Source organism: Equus quagga, chromosome 2 (genome assembly GCF_021613505.1).
Source record: "Equus quagga isolate Etosha38 chromosome 2, UCLA_HA_Equagga_1.0, whole genome shotgun sequence".
Classification (NCBI taxonomy): Eukaryota; Metazoa; Chordata; class Mammalia; order Perissodactyla; family Equidae; genus Equus; species Equus quagga.
This window is the reverse complement of record NC_060268.1, coordinates 151,476,177-151,491,980: the sequence shown is the minus strand read 5'-3', so window position 1 is coordinate 151,491,980 and position 15,804 is coordinate 151,476,177. Positions and strand designations below refer to the sequence as shown.

At 46.0% G+C, this 15,804-nt stretch overlaps 1 protein-coding gene across 36 annotated transcripts in view; it reads left to right on the top strand.

Annotated features, from left to right (window-relative positions):
• Positions 1-15,804, top strand: part of SORBS1 (sorbin and SH3 domain containing 1) — a 218,827-nt gene that overhangs the window by 121,577 nt on the left and 81,446 nt on the right. For 24 of the 36 annotated variants that reach the window (XM_046652407.1, XM_046652402.1, XM_046652420.1 and 21 more), the window contains 4 exons: positions 2,970-3,677; positions 4,296-4,658; positions 8,349-8,493; positions 12,851-12,880. In XM_046652407.1, coding sequence (XP_046508363.1) covers positions 2,970-3,677; positions 4,296-4,658; positions 8,349-8,493; positions 12,851-12,880 — 1,246 coding nt within the window. The remainder of the gene's footprint in view (positions 1-2,969; positions 3,678-4,295; positions 4,659-8,348; positions 8,494-12,850; positions 12,881-15,804) is intronic. The other 12 variants (XM_046652431.1, XM_046652430.1, XM_046652414.1 and 9 more) reach the window with 2 other exon arrangements.

Below are 15,804 nucleotides of genomic sequence, written 5' to 3'. Positions count from 1 at the left end.
CTTTTGGATTTGTTTTTTGAGAGCAAAAATGTCTATATAGCTGTTGCCAGAGCTGTCAGTACACATTGGCTTAGACAAAGCCAAGGCTGGCTGGGCTGGGGATTGCCCTGGCTTGATGTCAGCTGAAGAAAACTCTCAGACCCCTGCAGGCCTAGCATTTTCTCAGAAGGACTGAGTTGGGGTCCAGGAGACTCAAGCGCCAGAGAGGAATCCTTTCTCCTGATCTCCCATAGGCTGCCTTTTCTCCTGCCAGCCTGGACCTTCTGCCCTGCTCTCTTCATTCCCAGTAACAGAACCAGGGCTTTCCTCTCTCTGACAGCATCATCATGGTGGTCCCAGCAGAGGTGAGGATTGCCAGTTTCTGGAACTGTATAAACTAGGAACATATCAGATTCTTCAAGCAGCCCCATATTTTCACTGCCCCGCCTTCTAAAAAGAGAAATAGAATTTCATTAGTGGCCAACTGGGGAGGAATGCCAACTGCCTGTGTGGTTCCTACAGTGTTTACAATAAAGCAGAAAGTAGTTCCTTCCACGTAAAGTGACTGTGCCTGTCCCCTTCCTTCTTTAGGGCTAAAAGAAGCCCCAGGACAGGAAGGCCTTTGGCTCTGAGTGCATTGTCAACACTCTGGGGAAGCGTCCTCTCTACAGGGTCAAAGCCCTGGGAAGGCTTGTGCCTGATGTAATGCAGCCCTGGCACCATATATGGCCATGGCCAAATTAAGTTAAAAACTCATCGAAACCGATTTCTATTCTATCTTTGGACAAGAAGGAATCACATGTGGGACACTTGAGCTCAAAGTAAAAGTACACCAGAGTCTAATTCAAAATTGTCTTTTACTTACCTCCCTGACAACCATTATCAACTTACCCCGTTTAGTGCGTGCTAGTTCAAACATTTTGTTTCTAGAGAGCGTCGTTTAGTCTGTAAACATGCCCCAACCTCCAGCCTAAGTTCACTGAAACCAAGTGAGTACATCTGGAAGGTTTGGTCCTGCTGACTCCTGAATAGAGGCTCTTCATCTCTGTTTCTGGCTGGTACATAAGGCCACATTCCACTCGTACCATCCTGGGCACCCTGTGCCCATGACATCGAGGTAGCCTAGGATACCCAGATAGTTTCTCCTTCATCCAGGTCATTTGTTACTTGAAAACTGAGTTTGTTAAGGGACAGGTTACTTACTATTTCTGGGTTGATACTCTAATCCAGACTCATAAAACTTTTTTATTTGTCACCTATTCATCCTTGCTAACATCCCTTTCCAGAAGGGAAAGTTGCTACCCAAACACCACACAAAATAAAATAAAAAACAACTCCAAAGTAGACCCCTACCCTTGTACCCTCCTAGTTTTTGATCACAGCTTATTTACCAGCTATTGCCCAAACTCTAGTATACCTTACCTGTGCAATTTGGAGGAAGGTTCTGGTTTTATTCCAGTACTGGGCTTTCTTTGAAGATAGGGGCCAGTGAAGGAAGTCTAGGTGTCTTAGCTTTACCTACTTTAACAAAGTAAGCCATATTACAGGTGTAATTAAACAACAGACATTTATTTCTCACAGTTCTGGAGGCTGGGAAGTCCAAGATCAAGGTGCCAGCCAATTCACTTCCTGGTGAGAGCTCTCTTTCTGGCATGTAGACGGCCACCTCTGCACTCTGTCCTCACCTGGTGGAAAGTGAGAGCTCTGGTCTCTCTACGTCTTCTTATGAGGACACTAATCCCAGCATAGAGACCCCACCCTCAGGACCTCATCTAACCCAAATCACCTCCTGAGGGCTCCACGTCCAAATACCATTACTTGGGGTTAGAGGTTCAAGATATGAATTTTGGGGGACACACATTCAGTCTATAACACTAGGAAAATAAACTTTATTTTCCTCATCTTATGGTCTGATTCCCCATTCAGCCACAGGTTGACAGATGGCTCTCACTGAAATGAGGATCAGCCTAGAGATTTACCCCATCTCCTGCCCTCTGCCCCTCTGAGACTCAAGGAGGAGCTAGGAGCCCTGTTGAGGGAGAGGGAATGAGATGTGAATTACAGCTTTCTGGCTCTGAACCTGGAACTAGAGCTTTGGGCTTAAGCCAGGAGCCTGAGGCTGATCACTCCCCTCTAGGATTCTCTGTGCCCTGTGGTGGGCTGGGTGGGAAAGAGGAAGGGGCTGGAATTTGATAAACCAGACACAGTCCAAGCCGATAGGCCAATCAAGTGCTTCATTGCCTGATACGTTTGTTCTGTGTGCATCAAAAATAGGAGACTACATGTTTTTAATCTCATGCCTGTCTTCCTTCTAATAATTAGTTCCATTAAATTGTTTCCTCTGAGAAAAGAGCACGTGTGGATTCTAAGTCCTTAGCATTCTCTTCTTGGTGAGCTTTAATTTATGCTTATAGAAGTGAGTGCTAAATCTCAGTGATTCAATTAAGACATCTGTCTCCTGTAAACACGCATAAGGATGATTCCTCCAATTCTCCATTTCCTAAGGGAAGACAATGAAAGACATTCAAGAGTTTCAGTGAACTTTTAAAGCTGAAAACTTAAAGAGAAAAATCTTTGAGGAAAGCAGATATGAGAAAATTGGTGGCTCTAGGGCTGTTTCCACTGGCATTTGGTCCTTGGGCACCCTTCTTCAGTCAGGAGGTCTAAAAAGGGTGCAGGTCTACCAAGGATTGGTATCAAAATTGACTTAGCACGTGGCCTCTCCTGAGCTGAGCTCAGCCTCCTTGGATGTAGGGGAGAGTCTGTCCTACCTTCCCAGGTGAGTATGATACAGTCCTTGGCTTTACACCGAAGAGAAATGTAGACTCCATGAGGAGTCTAAGCTGAGGATTTGCTTAAAAACATGTCAAGAATTGTTTTTTTCTTCAGATCATGTTACACTGCTATTTCTAATGGTCGTCCTTCTTTCCATTTTCCCACCTCTTTCTTTTTTTCCATTTTGATATTGTGCCTTGAAAATAATTCTAAAGATTCTCTCTCCCCTACACCCACTTCTCCCTAAAGAGGACTGCTTTGCATGGCAGCCCCCCGCCATCTGTGGTCCCTATAAGGACTCCCTCTACCGGAGCTCACCAAAGCCTTATGTCCCACCCGGCACCCCCAGCCAGCAGAATCCCTCACGACCCCGGCCTGTCTCTGCCCCTCTGGCAGCCAGATCAGCTCCCAAGGGTGTGATGCGTCCTGGGCCCTCGCTTCTGGGTTCCACATTCCCTGGTGCTTCATCCCAACCTCAGCATCACTATGTAGCCAGCAGGACAGTTTATAGTGAGAATGTGAGCTCTAACCCACGTCATGAGGTGGTTGGGAAAAAAAAGGTCAGCAGCTTATATGTACCTTGTTTATCCAATAACATTCGCCTGGTGGCATTGGAAAACTCCTCTTGTGTTGCACGTGATCCAGCCAAAGGCACTCCCTCTGAAGCTGCAGCCACTCGAGCACCGGCTCCCAGCATTGTCTCCCGCACAGCCGGCAAGGGAAAGCCACTCTCTGTTCCTCCTCCTGACCCTCCCAAGCTATTCTTTGACATCCGTAAAGATGGTGAGAGTCCTTCCCTGGGGACTCGGCCTTCGTTCCCAGACGCAGTGAGACCACCTGTGCTAGGCCCCCAGGTTACCTCTGATCCCGAAAACCGGAAGAGAAAAGAACCTTACCTTTTCCAGCCGTGTTATCCAGCCAAGGCAAGGAAATAGGAATGTTTGTCTGTCTTCTACACCGTCTCTTTTGAAACTCATGCTAGTAGCTCATTTATTTTCTGGGCTGCCCTACCTTCTCTTTCCTTATTAATACTGCTGCAGCTAGAATCCCGAATTCTTCTCTCTAAACATCTCAGCACAATCTTCTCTGTGTCTCCCTCTCTCTCTTTTCTGTAAACATGTAAGTATGTCAGAGTGTGGAATCCGTAGACTAATGATATGGTGAGGTACGGAGTGTTTGTTTTATAGCAAAGTGCCAAAGAAATTGTATTTACTCCCAAGCTTTCAGGCTCTGCAAGTGGTTTTGGGGCTAAGCACAGCCTGCCTGCCTGTTCTGTTATTCTCTCTTTTTCTCTCTCTAAAGTGTTAAAAGGATTCAAAAATAGATGGATGGAAAGTAAACTTGGATGGAGTTCCCTCTGTGTCATAGAGTGTCAGCAGGCCAACTGGCTAGCACCGACTGTCTCATGTACTCTGAGGAAAGGGCACCGATTAAATATTTCTCAGAGTACATCATTGCATGTCCGCTCTCAACTGTTTAAATATGGAATTCCTTCTTCCCTGCCGTACCCCTTTACGTAATGACCCCCTTATTTCCTACAGGATGCCACTTCCTCCAGCCCAGCCCAGCCTGAGGTAATAGTTGTCCCTCTCTACCTGGTTAATACTGACAGAGGGCAAGAAGGCACTACCAGACCTCCAGCATCTCTGGGGCCACTTGGCCCCCCAGTCCCGGCGACCGCCCCTGCCGGCTCACCTCTGACCTTGCCGACTCTAGATGATTTCATTCCCCCTCGTCTGCAGAGGCGGCCCCACCACAGCCAGCCAGCCAGCACTCCTGGCTCCTTCCCCCCCGTTAGCCAGACACCACCATCCTTCTCACCACCACCTCCGCTGGTCCCTCCAGTACCGGAGGGCCTCCACAGAGTCTCGGAGCCTGACCTCACGGGAGCTGTTTCAAGTACCGTAAGCTTGCTGGAATCCCTTCCTCATGGCTTTCCTGAATGTCTGCTCCCAGCAGTAAAAAACCCCTTTCTCACTGAAGTACTAAGTTCTGAGGGAAGTGTTGGCTGCCACTGTGCTTGTGAGATGACTGGGATCGTGTTTGCTTCCACTAGAGTGCATGCCTCCCGTGTGTGTCTGTGGACTCTCACGGCTCTTCACAAGTCTAAGTCCCTCTTCCTCTCTGTCCTGTTTGGAATGCACACCTTCCTGAAAGAACTTTGTTTTCCTTCAGAGAAAACCTCTGTGGCTTTTCCTTTGGTTAGTTATACTCTTTGTAGACCAAGCAAATGTAATGTTGAGAGCTAAGGAAAGCTAAAGAATTGTGTGGAAAAGCCAGCAGCAGTTTCTTCAGTAGGGAGCAGGGGGATTCCAGGGGAGGAAAAGATTCACTCTTGTTGATTTAGCAAGTAAACAGACTCTCTTTTAAATACAGCAATGGCAGAGACTGGGTTAAAAAAAAAAAAAAAGAGTCAAGTTTAATTGCACAAAGGGATATAAAAGCCTTGTACAAATGTTAGGACTGTTTCCTCGAAAGGCAGAAAATTGCTGGGGCCCCTGAGTGGTGGCTCACAGGGGCCTTTGTGGCAAAACAGTGGCCCCAGTGGTCATGGGAAGTTAAAGTACCTGACACCTTGGATCCAGTCCTGTGAGAGATAAGTCCCCATCATAGCTGGGGAAGCCCAAGTGCATTTAGAGAAAAAGCTGAGTCAGAGTACTCAGTCTATTCTCTCCTAGGAGCCCTGGGAATTGAGAGAATCTGAAAGAAGCTCAGTGTGAGTCACAAAATGGGGACACATGGATCTTTCCCAGGGCTGTGGGGTGCAGTGGGACTGAGTATGTAAAAGGTCCTGTTATAGTGCTTGACACAGAAAGAGTGCCCAATAAATATTGGCTACGTTGCTGAGGACTTACCTGAGCAAATAGCGGCCAGAGTTCCTCAAAAATAAGTAACTGGCTAATTAACAATTACTCATGAGTTTCTCTGTGTTCTTGGCATCCTGCTAGATTCTGTGGGAACATCCACGAGCAAGGCATGGCCCCTGCTCTCAGAGGATTTATCTGAGTAGTGTTATCAGTGCTCAAGCTTTGTGTACCTGGGATCATCTGAGGGGCAGGGAAGCTCATTTAAATTGTCAGCTCCGGGTTGTACTCCTAGAGTTTCTGACTGAGTGGGCCTAGGACTCAGACTTGGTAACACACATCCTGGGGGATTGTGATGCTGAAGGTCCGCGGACCACATTTTGAGATATAGTGATCCGGTGGGTCATGCAATTGGCTGATGGAAATAAACATTCACTGACAACCCTTTGCGTAAAGAGGTATGCTTATAAGATTGCCTCAAATGGCTCAATACTGAAGCCAGTCATGCAGAAAGCAGGAAGGAAACAGTTTTTTGGCTTGTAGGAGAATTTATAGTCAGATATCAGGCACACCAAAGCTGAGAACAGCTACATTCTGGGCTGGGACCTCTTCTCAAATCTCTAGATGCAGCACAATGCAGTTAGGTAAAGACCTGGCCAAATGTGGCCCAGGGGCTTGGATAGCCTAGCTTTGAGCTTTGCAACTCAGCCCTGTTGGAGGAAAATGCTAGATTGTTCCCTGATGCACTCCCCTCACCCCAGCTCAACTTATAGGTGAGTTTAGAAGCCGCTGTTGTTTTGGAGGGTACAGGCATTCTTCCCTTTGGCTCAGAATGTTTCTCTGGAGCAGCAGGTAACGTGAGTCTTATTTTTGGTGCACTAGAGTACCATTGTGATTAGTTCTGTTGTATGCCCTATCCTTTATCATTTGTGTAGATCTGGATTTTCATATTGAGTTTGTTTCAGGTGTGCCAGGACAGATGAGTTGGGACTGTGTCCTCAATTTCCCAAACCTGACTGATCAGTGTAGTACAGACTTCCCGGGAAGACTCCACTTGACCTGATAACTTCTGGTTTGGCCTTGGGTAACAGTAAGAGGTGACAAAGGAACCTGCTTGGGTTCTCCACTGCACGAGAACTATCAAGAAGAGCAGAATCCCTTGTGGATGGTGGCCAAGCCACTAGTTGATATCTGCTTCGTTGGCAGAAATTTGAGAATAAAAGGGAAGAAGAAAATTCATGTTAATTGATCCAGCTTATTTTAGTCAATAGCCTTTTTTATGTGATGTTCCAGAAATGAAACTTGTGCCACAGAGTAAAATTTGTGAAGTGCCTAATGCTTATATGCTCCATCCAAACATCACATTAGGCATTTTTACTTTAAAGAGCTGTATGCCTGATTTCTTGGGTGCACTGTGGCAGAGTTTTCACTCATGTGTCGTTTATCTTTATTACATCACTTTGGAAGTAAATTAGGATAAGTGTAATTGTTTTCCACTTTACAAGTGAAAAATTGAGATGAGGCACTTCTGTACAAGATCATATTGTGCCTCTCAAGTCTTGGGAAAAGGTTTTATTCACCCTGAGCTGCTGCTCATAGATAACAGCTTCGACATTAGGGCACTTTCAGAAAGGTCAGACTGAGCAAGCCAGTGTTTGTAGGAAGCCCCTACTGTGTGTGAGGAGCTGTCCTGGGTGCTGACAGTCACTGCCTCTCTTTTGATGGGCATATGTTCTCTTGCTACAAAAGTTGTTCAGAAACACCTTTGGTGGTAGATGGCTCCTGTCATTTATGTGGCATTTACTGAGCCTGCTGTCTGCAGGGCATTGTGCAGGTGCAAGGGGAAAGGAGGAAGAGAGGCATAGCCCTTGTCCTGCAGGTGCTTACAGAGCAGTTGATCCCTGATGGAGCATACTAATTGCTTTGAATCATACTTTTATCTGGAGAGTAACTATCAAAGTCTTATTCTTCAAACTCTTTAAGAATGATATTCTGGCTTTGTAAAATTTATAGCCATAATAGAGGAAACTATCTACATATCCTTACTACATTTCGAGGTCTTATTTTCACGTCTTTAGGAAGGCTGGCATTATTCCCATCATACAGATTATAATGTTGGTAGTAATAATTTTTTTGGTATTTCTGGCAGAGTCTTCAGGTTTTTGAAGTTGGGATTTTCACAAGTTTTACTTCATAGATCTTTGTCCCTCAATATTGGAGTGAAAAGAGGTCACAGTAGGACAGGATAATATCCACATCTCAGAAGCAAGCGCTAGCGAGGTTGTTCAGTGATGCAGATGATAGGAGTAGCTTTCCGAGAGTATCAATATTTAGCTCTTCCCTGTTCTTACATCATGGCTTCTTGTTCTCACATTGTCTCATGTTTCTTTAAACAAGTGTACTAAACTTTCCTGATTTTTCCCAATTAAACCAGCTCTCATTCTTGGATCGCATTTGGAATTGCATGAATTTTGCATGTTAGTCTACTTTGATTTGAATTTGCTTTTTCAGTAACCAGGTTGATCCACAGTTATTACCAGGTGAAAATAATGAATGATGTTGCTGAGACTTTCAGTATCATTCACCTTCCCTCTCTCCCCTTACTAATACCAACAAAGACCATAAGCATTCCAGATTAAACTTCTAACTGGATTTAATGATATGTCTCATTGATGCCATTTCTTTTTATAATTAAGGTCCTTGTAAAACCTTAAATTTCTTCTTTTTAAAAAGCATTAACTCTAGGTTTCACGTATTTATAGTTAGTTACAACATTTGTTTTCTTTTCAGGATTCAAGTCCTCTACTAAATGAAGTTTCTTCATCCCATGTTGGAACTGATTCCCAAACCTTTGCACCAGTTAGCAAGCCAACATCTGCCTACCCCTCCACGACAATTGTCAATCCCACTATTGTGCTCTTGCAACACAATCGAGGTAAGGGAGCTTCGCAGCGCACCACTCCCTCGGCCCACTGGAATCAGCATAGCTACTCTTTGACATCTGGGGCAAGAATTCTGCCATTCCAAGGAAATTTCCACAAATCCCATCCTTCCCTGAGGCCCTCTGCCCCAGTTTACTCACTCCCACAACCCACAAAGTCGATTACAGCAGGCAGACAGAAGCCCTGTCTTAGGATGATGTCAGGTGTCCGCAGAAGGAAGCTAGCGAGGTGCATGTTCCACACCTTGAGTATCCGCAATTTTCTTCAGATGGTAGCTCCAAAAAGAAAGAAGACAGAAAAGAAAAAGTGTGTGCTCCTTAATTCCTCACCATAAGAATTTTAATCAGAGCTTTTCTGGGAAAATCTAGGTACAGTTCTAAATCATTTAGTTCTTTGACATGAATTTTCTAGAAAGCAGAATTTTGAGTGCCAAAATTAAAAAGATAAAACACAGTGTATGGAAAGTTTTCTAAAATAGAAAACATGTTTTTGTACTCTAAAACAGAGGTTATTGAACCTTCTCTGAATGACTCACCGGCCTTCATTCTTGCCAGCAGTTACTGCGCTGGGCCGTCACTCAGCACACCCTCTGGGGACTTGAGGACCACACGGCTATTTGCCCCTGACACTGTGTGGCCCCCAACAGCTCTGCTGAGGATTTTCATGTTTGTTTTCCTTAGTTTCTCTGACTGCTTCTGGTTGGTTCTTCTCCTTCTCTGAAGGGGCATTGTAAGTGAAGCAGAAGTGCTTTGAGGTAATAATTGTATGTGTTGACCCTTCTGCTTTAAAATTCCAGAAGACGATTCTAAATCTCAAGTTTTCCTTTTGGGAATTCCGTAGGGGAATAAAGTTTCTCTTCACAAAACTCCTTTGTAGTGTGAAATGTAAAGCTTTTGTGTGTGTGGTTTCCTAGCGTAGAAAGGTCTTTTTAGTCTGGATTGCAAAGAACAGTGGAAGTTTAATTATTTTGTTCAGAGGCCGGCTCCGTGGCAGAGTGGTTAAGTTCACGCGCTCTACTTTGGCAGGCCGGGGGTTCACTGGCTGGGATCCCGGTTATAGACCTACACACCACTTATCAGTCCATACAGTGGCGGCATCCCACACAGAAGAACTAGAATGACTTACAACTAGGATATACAGCTACATACTGGGGCTTTGGGGAGGAAAAAAAAAAAGAGGAACATTGGCAACAGATGTTACCTCAGGGCCAATCTTCCGCACCAAAAAAGCATACCTTTAAAAAAAAAAATTATTTTGTTCTGAGCCCAAAGCTCAGATCAAGTCTTTCTTTTCTTGACTCCCTGCTCCCCTGCTTCATAGTTTTTTCTCCTCCCCTCCCCCCTCTCTGTTAACTTGGATGAAAATGGGACTGGAGTCTATTTTTAATTGTTTTCCATATTAAATGGAGTTTTCTATTTCCTGCTTCTAACTTGAAAAGCAGATGAATGAAACATTTTTTCTCCCTTAAAGTCTTCCCACTCAAATCTTAAATAGTTGTTTTAGTAGTTTTATTTTTTCATATGTGTGGCCCCATATTGATTTTCACCCATGAACCTGGGTTCTTCAAAAGATAGAAAGGGTCCCAGCTCCCACACTGAGCTGTCTAAGAGCCCATGCCCATCCTGGCAGTGGCTTTCTCTGCCCAGGAAGTGTCCGTAATGCAGGACAAAGTGAAATTTTCATTTTCTATGAACTTCTTTATGACTCACTTTTTAAAAAAATCCAATCAAACAGAAGCAAGTTAGTTCCCAGAAAGAAAGGCAGTTTCTTTAAAAATGAGATTTATTCCCAAGGCAACTTGGTTTTTGGGAAATGCCAAGTGTAATGTCAGCTGCTTCTACCGTGTCCCTCTGATGACACCTACTGAGACATCTTTGGGCACAGAAATGCCTGTAGTTCCTTTTTGTTTCTTCCATGAACAAATGGATTTTTCTTGTTTACCCTAATGCCTTTGGTTCTTGCCTTTCTCTTTTGTCAAAGTCCTGCCCTTGGGCTTAAAAATCAGAATTGTGCAGCCTGAATCACACATCCTTCAGAAAAGGATACAAGTACATTAGTTCTTTGGAGTTAAAAGCAGCTTCCCATAAAGAGCAAACCATGTGTTCCCTAAGGAGGTGGGGCAGGAAGAGTCCAGAATGGAAGCAACAGCTGGCCCAGCCTGGATTGCTAATTGTCAGTGGGCTTTAGGTCGAGCGTTTTTGGCTTTGCTTTGGCATTTAGCCAGCCTGGCCGCCCTGCTTTGCCTCATAGATGGTACCCGTAAAAACGATTGCTTAATTATTGCAGAGTCTCCCCAGGGAATGATAACTTTACTCCACTTTTGGAATTCTAGTTTAGTCATCCTAAAAAAGATTCCCTTTTTTTTCCTGCCTAGACTGTCCCAAGGCACAGTGTGACAATAACCCTCTCTCTCCAAGTCAGCTCCCCCTACTGCAAACAATCAGAGGGACCTGTGCATCTGGCCTGGCTTTGACTGTTGTGCATACACTTTCCTGAACTTTCATCCACATGTGTCTGAGGGAAGATCACTTACAATCAGTCTGGCAAGGAGGATTTGAATCAGAAAGCTCTCAGTACTGAAAAGGTGCATGAGTCCCTGAGCTCAGAGCTTCTCAGTCTTTAATGTGCATCAAGCCTTGGGAGTCCTCAGATTCAGGAGGTCAGGGGTGGGGCTGAGAGTCAGCATTTTTCAGCAACTTACAGGGCATGTCACTGCTGCCAGTCCACAGACCCCTTTGGAGAGCGAGAGCTCGGTGGTTCCCAGACTTCTGGATCTCATGGTCACATGCAGCAGTCTAGGGACTACCCTAGGATTGCTCATTTCTAACTTTACTAAATAACACTCCTGAAAAATAACTGCTGTTATCTGTATGACGTGACATTCTATGGAAGAAAGGCCATTTCACACCTCAGAAGTGGAAACAATATAGTCTTTTAAGTTGAATAAATTTGCTTTTGTCTGCTGGGGAAGGCCTTGCCTCCAGCTTCCAGATCAGAGTTTGGGAAGCATAGATTCAGTGAGCACTTTGACCTAACAGATGAGGAAACTGAGGCTGAGAGTTGACATGATTGATCGGTGTCATCCAGCAAGTTACTGGCAGAACTGAGCCTAGAGCTCTGCTGGGCTTCTGTTGTTCAGTGTGCACCTTGTCCACATGCCAGAGGTGGATAGGGCCACTTCCGCCGGCTGTGAGCACCTGTGCTGCTCTGTTTACTTCTTGCCCACACTGATTCGGAGGGAGGATGGGGATGTGCCCAAGGGGGATGATGACAGCACCCATGAGCTGGCAAGTGTTCTATTTTTATCTATGTGGCTGCTTTATATTTAGCAGCTGTGGAAGGTAAAGGTCATTTTTGTGCTTATCCCCTAGCACGTACACACAGAACTCTCCAAAGGAGATGTTGGCCTCCCCTCCTCGTGAGTGCCCAGGAGGGTGAGAAACTCATAGACTTTCAATGTTAAGAAACAGTGGGGGTGGGGCTGGCCCCTTGCCCCAGTGGTTAGGTTTGCGCGCTCCGCTTGGGCGGCCCAGGGCTTCACCGGTTCGAGTCCTGGGCGCGGACATGGCACTGCTCATTGGGCCATGCTGGGGTGGCATCCTGCATGCCACAACTAGAGGGACCCACAGCTAAAAATGTACAACTGTGTGCCGGAGGGCTTTGGGGAGAAAAAAAGGAAAAATAAAATCTTTAAATATGAAAAAAGAAAAAGAAAAAAAGAAACAGTGGGGGTCTGGTGGTTAGAGTTGGTGGAAAGAAGCATAGACTAGGAGTTGGGGAATCTATGTTCTAAACTCAGCTCTGATGTTCAGTGTCGTCTTGGATAGTTTGTGCCTCTTATCTGAGGTCTCGCAGCCAGTGCCGACCTAGTTGCCAGAGTTGTTCTGAAGATTGAAAGTGTTAACACGTGAAAGCTCTTAAAACAATGTCTGGCATTTAGCAAGCTCTCAGGAGATCATAGCTGCCATGGTTATGATTATAATTATATTTCCCTCAAAAGGTACCAAGACTGGGGTCATATAAGGTCCTGCTCACTTGAAACCAGGGAATTGGGAGGGTCTCTTTCGGTGAGCAGATCATCTTTCTTGAGATAAGATGTAAGCAACTAGAAAATAGTGACAGTTCCCTGAATCCTGGTGTGGATCTAGGGGGAGGGGGATAGGAGACACTACACTTTGATAATGGGAGCCATGTGAATACCCTTGCATTCAGCTGGACTATACAGCATCTGAGTCCAGAGGATGGTGAGGATGCAGATTTTGGGACCCTAACAAGTTATGCCGGGACTTATTGGTCTTACCATGTCTGTGTAAATCTTACTTACACTGTGTATGTTTTCTCTTATCACAGAACAGCAGAAAAGACTCAGTAGCCTTTCAGGTAGGTGAGAAATATTTATTTACACATTGACACCTGTTCCTCTTACAGCCATCTTCTGGTTACCACCTGATATTCGATCAGCACGGCTTTATGAGCTCCTCTGATGTGTTGGGGACTCTGTTTGTTGCTGGACTGCAAAGATGATGAGAACAGACATGATTCCTGCCTCCCTGCAGCTTGCGCTCGTGGGGGCAGACCAGACAAGTGACCCAAACTCATAAGTGTGTCCTTTGGAACTGTGATAAGTGCCTTGATGAGAAAAAAACACGATATTCTGAATCAAAAGAACAGAGAGTTGTGCTTTAGATGAAGTGTTAGTGGCAGGCCTCTCTTCTTTCCCTCTTCCAGGATGTGACAAGTCAGGGTTGGGAAGTGTGGGCAAGTTCTTTTCTTTTTGAGTGGCAACCTCAAATGCCAGTAAGTGGGGTTATGGACCCAGGTGAGAGCCTCCAGACCAGCAGTGCTTGGAAGAGGTTCTGAGAGCCCTGCTTCTTGATCTTGAGCTGGCCTCAGCATCTCCTGGGGAGCTGGTCAGAACCCAGGTATCCAGGCCACAGTTCCAGAGATGGGACTTGATGGGCATGGGTGAGAATTTGCACTTCTAACCAGTTCTGCGGTGATGCTGATGCTGCTTCTGTACTGTCCGCACTTTGAGTAGCAAGTTTCATCAAGAACCAACAGTGGTGGGAGGTGACTACAGATATAAGCAGGTATCAAGGCTCACTCCCTGATAATGTGTGTAGAGTTGGGACAAGTTGGGATGGGGAGGGAACAAACCTGTAGGTCAAAATTATGAGGAAACCCAGGAATGGGAATGTTTAGCCATTTCCTTATGGCGTTTGTTAGCCATTCTGCTTTGAATCTTGGTTCTACCACTTAACTATTGGTGCAACCTCAGGTGGGTTACTAATGATCTAAACTACAGATGAGTTTTCTTACCTGTCAAATGGGGACTGCCTTAGTGCCTCATAGGTTCTGCTTATACACCTTAGCACTGAGCATTGGCGCTCACTGAGTGCTTAATAGACGTGAGTTGCTGTTATCAGTAGGAGCCTCCATTAATTCACTCATCATTTTACTGAGTGCCTACTTTGTGTCAGGCACTGAGTCAGGCTCTGGGATTCTGTCGGGGAACCGTGCTGCCCTCGAACAGCATGGTGTGATGTGATGGTTTGTAACCTTTTTTGGTCATGAACTCATTTGGACAATCTAGTAAAGGCAGTAGGTTCATTCTCTAGAAACGCCACAGGTGTGCAAATGTATGCACATGGTGGATTTGCAGATACTCGTGAACTCCAGGGTTAAGAACCTCTGCTCTGGTGGATAACAAAAGCCACCATTTTCTGAGCAGCTGCTCCATGATTTCTGTGTTACTTCATCCTGTTGCTGTCCTTGTGATTCGTGGAGAGCCCGATGGGGAGGACATGAGGTTCTCACACCCTCTCAGCTTTATCAGGACTTGGACCAGGACAGGCTGTGGTTGAGAACAAGGTGCCCTTCGCTGCCTTCTCCTGGTGCTGCCGCACTGCAGCCCACTTCAATCCCTGGTCCCAGCCCTGGTTGCTGAGAACAAGGTGGCTCTGAAAAAAAGGTAGCCCCTGTGGGCTCCTTCCTGCCTTTGAGATTTGGAAAGGAGCAGTGGAATAGATGAAAAAGGCACCCAGCCAAGTTAGGAGACCCAGAGTTTGGTCTGGCTCTTCCCTCCTGTAGCTGTTTCTCTTTGGGTAAGTAACTTCACCTCTCTGGGCCAGTTTCCTCATGTGGGAAATGGGGATGGTAATCCTTGCCCTTCCTCAAAGAGGTGCTGTAAGGATCATATGCAACAGGAAGGGGAGTATGCTTTGCACGCAGGAAAGTGCTGTGTAAATGTCAGGGCTTCTCCACCAAGCTGGCAGGCTCCAGCCACTTCCTGGGCTCTAAAATAAGCCTAATGCTTCTGTCCTCCTTGAACATTGGGACAGATCCACTCATGGTGTTTGGTAGAGTAGGACATAAAGCAAGTGCTCACTAAATGTCAGTTTTTGTTTAAAAAGAAGAAGCACCATTTTGTCTCAGAAGCTCCTGCAGGAGAGAGGGCTGGCTGGGCTGGTGCTCCAGCCTGTGCCTGGAGTAAGGAGGCTTTGCCCATCACAGCTGTGGTAATGGGACTTGGAAGGGGGCCACCAGCCTCCCTCCCTTTAACAGATTTTTACTAAGCCTCCATGGGGCTTCACGCTCAGGGAGACTCATCTGGAACATGACCCACATAGTGTTTGGCCTCATGAAGCTTATGGTCCCCTTGGGTGGACAGACAGGAAAACAAGATAAGGGCTAGGACAGAGGGGCTGGCATAGGTGTAGAGGCCATGCCTCCCTTGCCCGAGAGAAGTGTAAGCATGGCCATAATCCTCGACACAAAGTTTTGGGTGTGAAAGGAAGGGAAGCTTTCCCGCCTCCCACAAACACAGAGGCCCCATGTCAGGTTGTCAGCAGCATCATTTATTTAGGGGCCCTTTCCAGGACCTTCCTTTTGAAAGCACAGTATAAGATTAGAAGGAGGGGCCGGCCCGGTGGCGCAGCGGTTAAGTTCGCACGTTCTGCTTCTCTGCGGCCCAGGGTTTGCTGGTTCGAATCCCGGGGGCGGACATGGCACTGCTTGGCAAACACCATGCTGTGGTAGGCGTCCCACGTATAAAGTAGAGGAAGATGGGCATGGATGTTAGCTCAGGGCCAGTCTTCCTCAGCAAAAAGAGGAAGATTGGCGGTAGTTAGCTCAGGGCTAATCTTCCTCAAAAAAAAAAAAAAAAGAATGATTAGAAGGAAACGCTCCAGGATGTTGTGTGAGGGAGCAGTATTTGCTCAGTGAGAAGTAGCAGCAAGCCCTCATTGTAACACAGATGTCAAAGAGTGGCCCTGTCACCTGTGTGGCACAAAGAGGTGTCACTT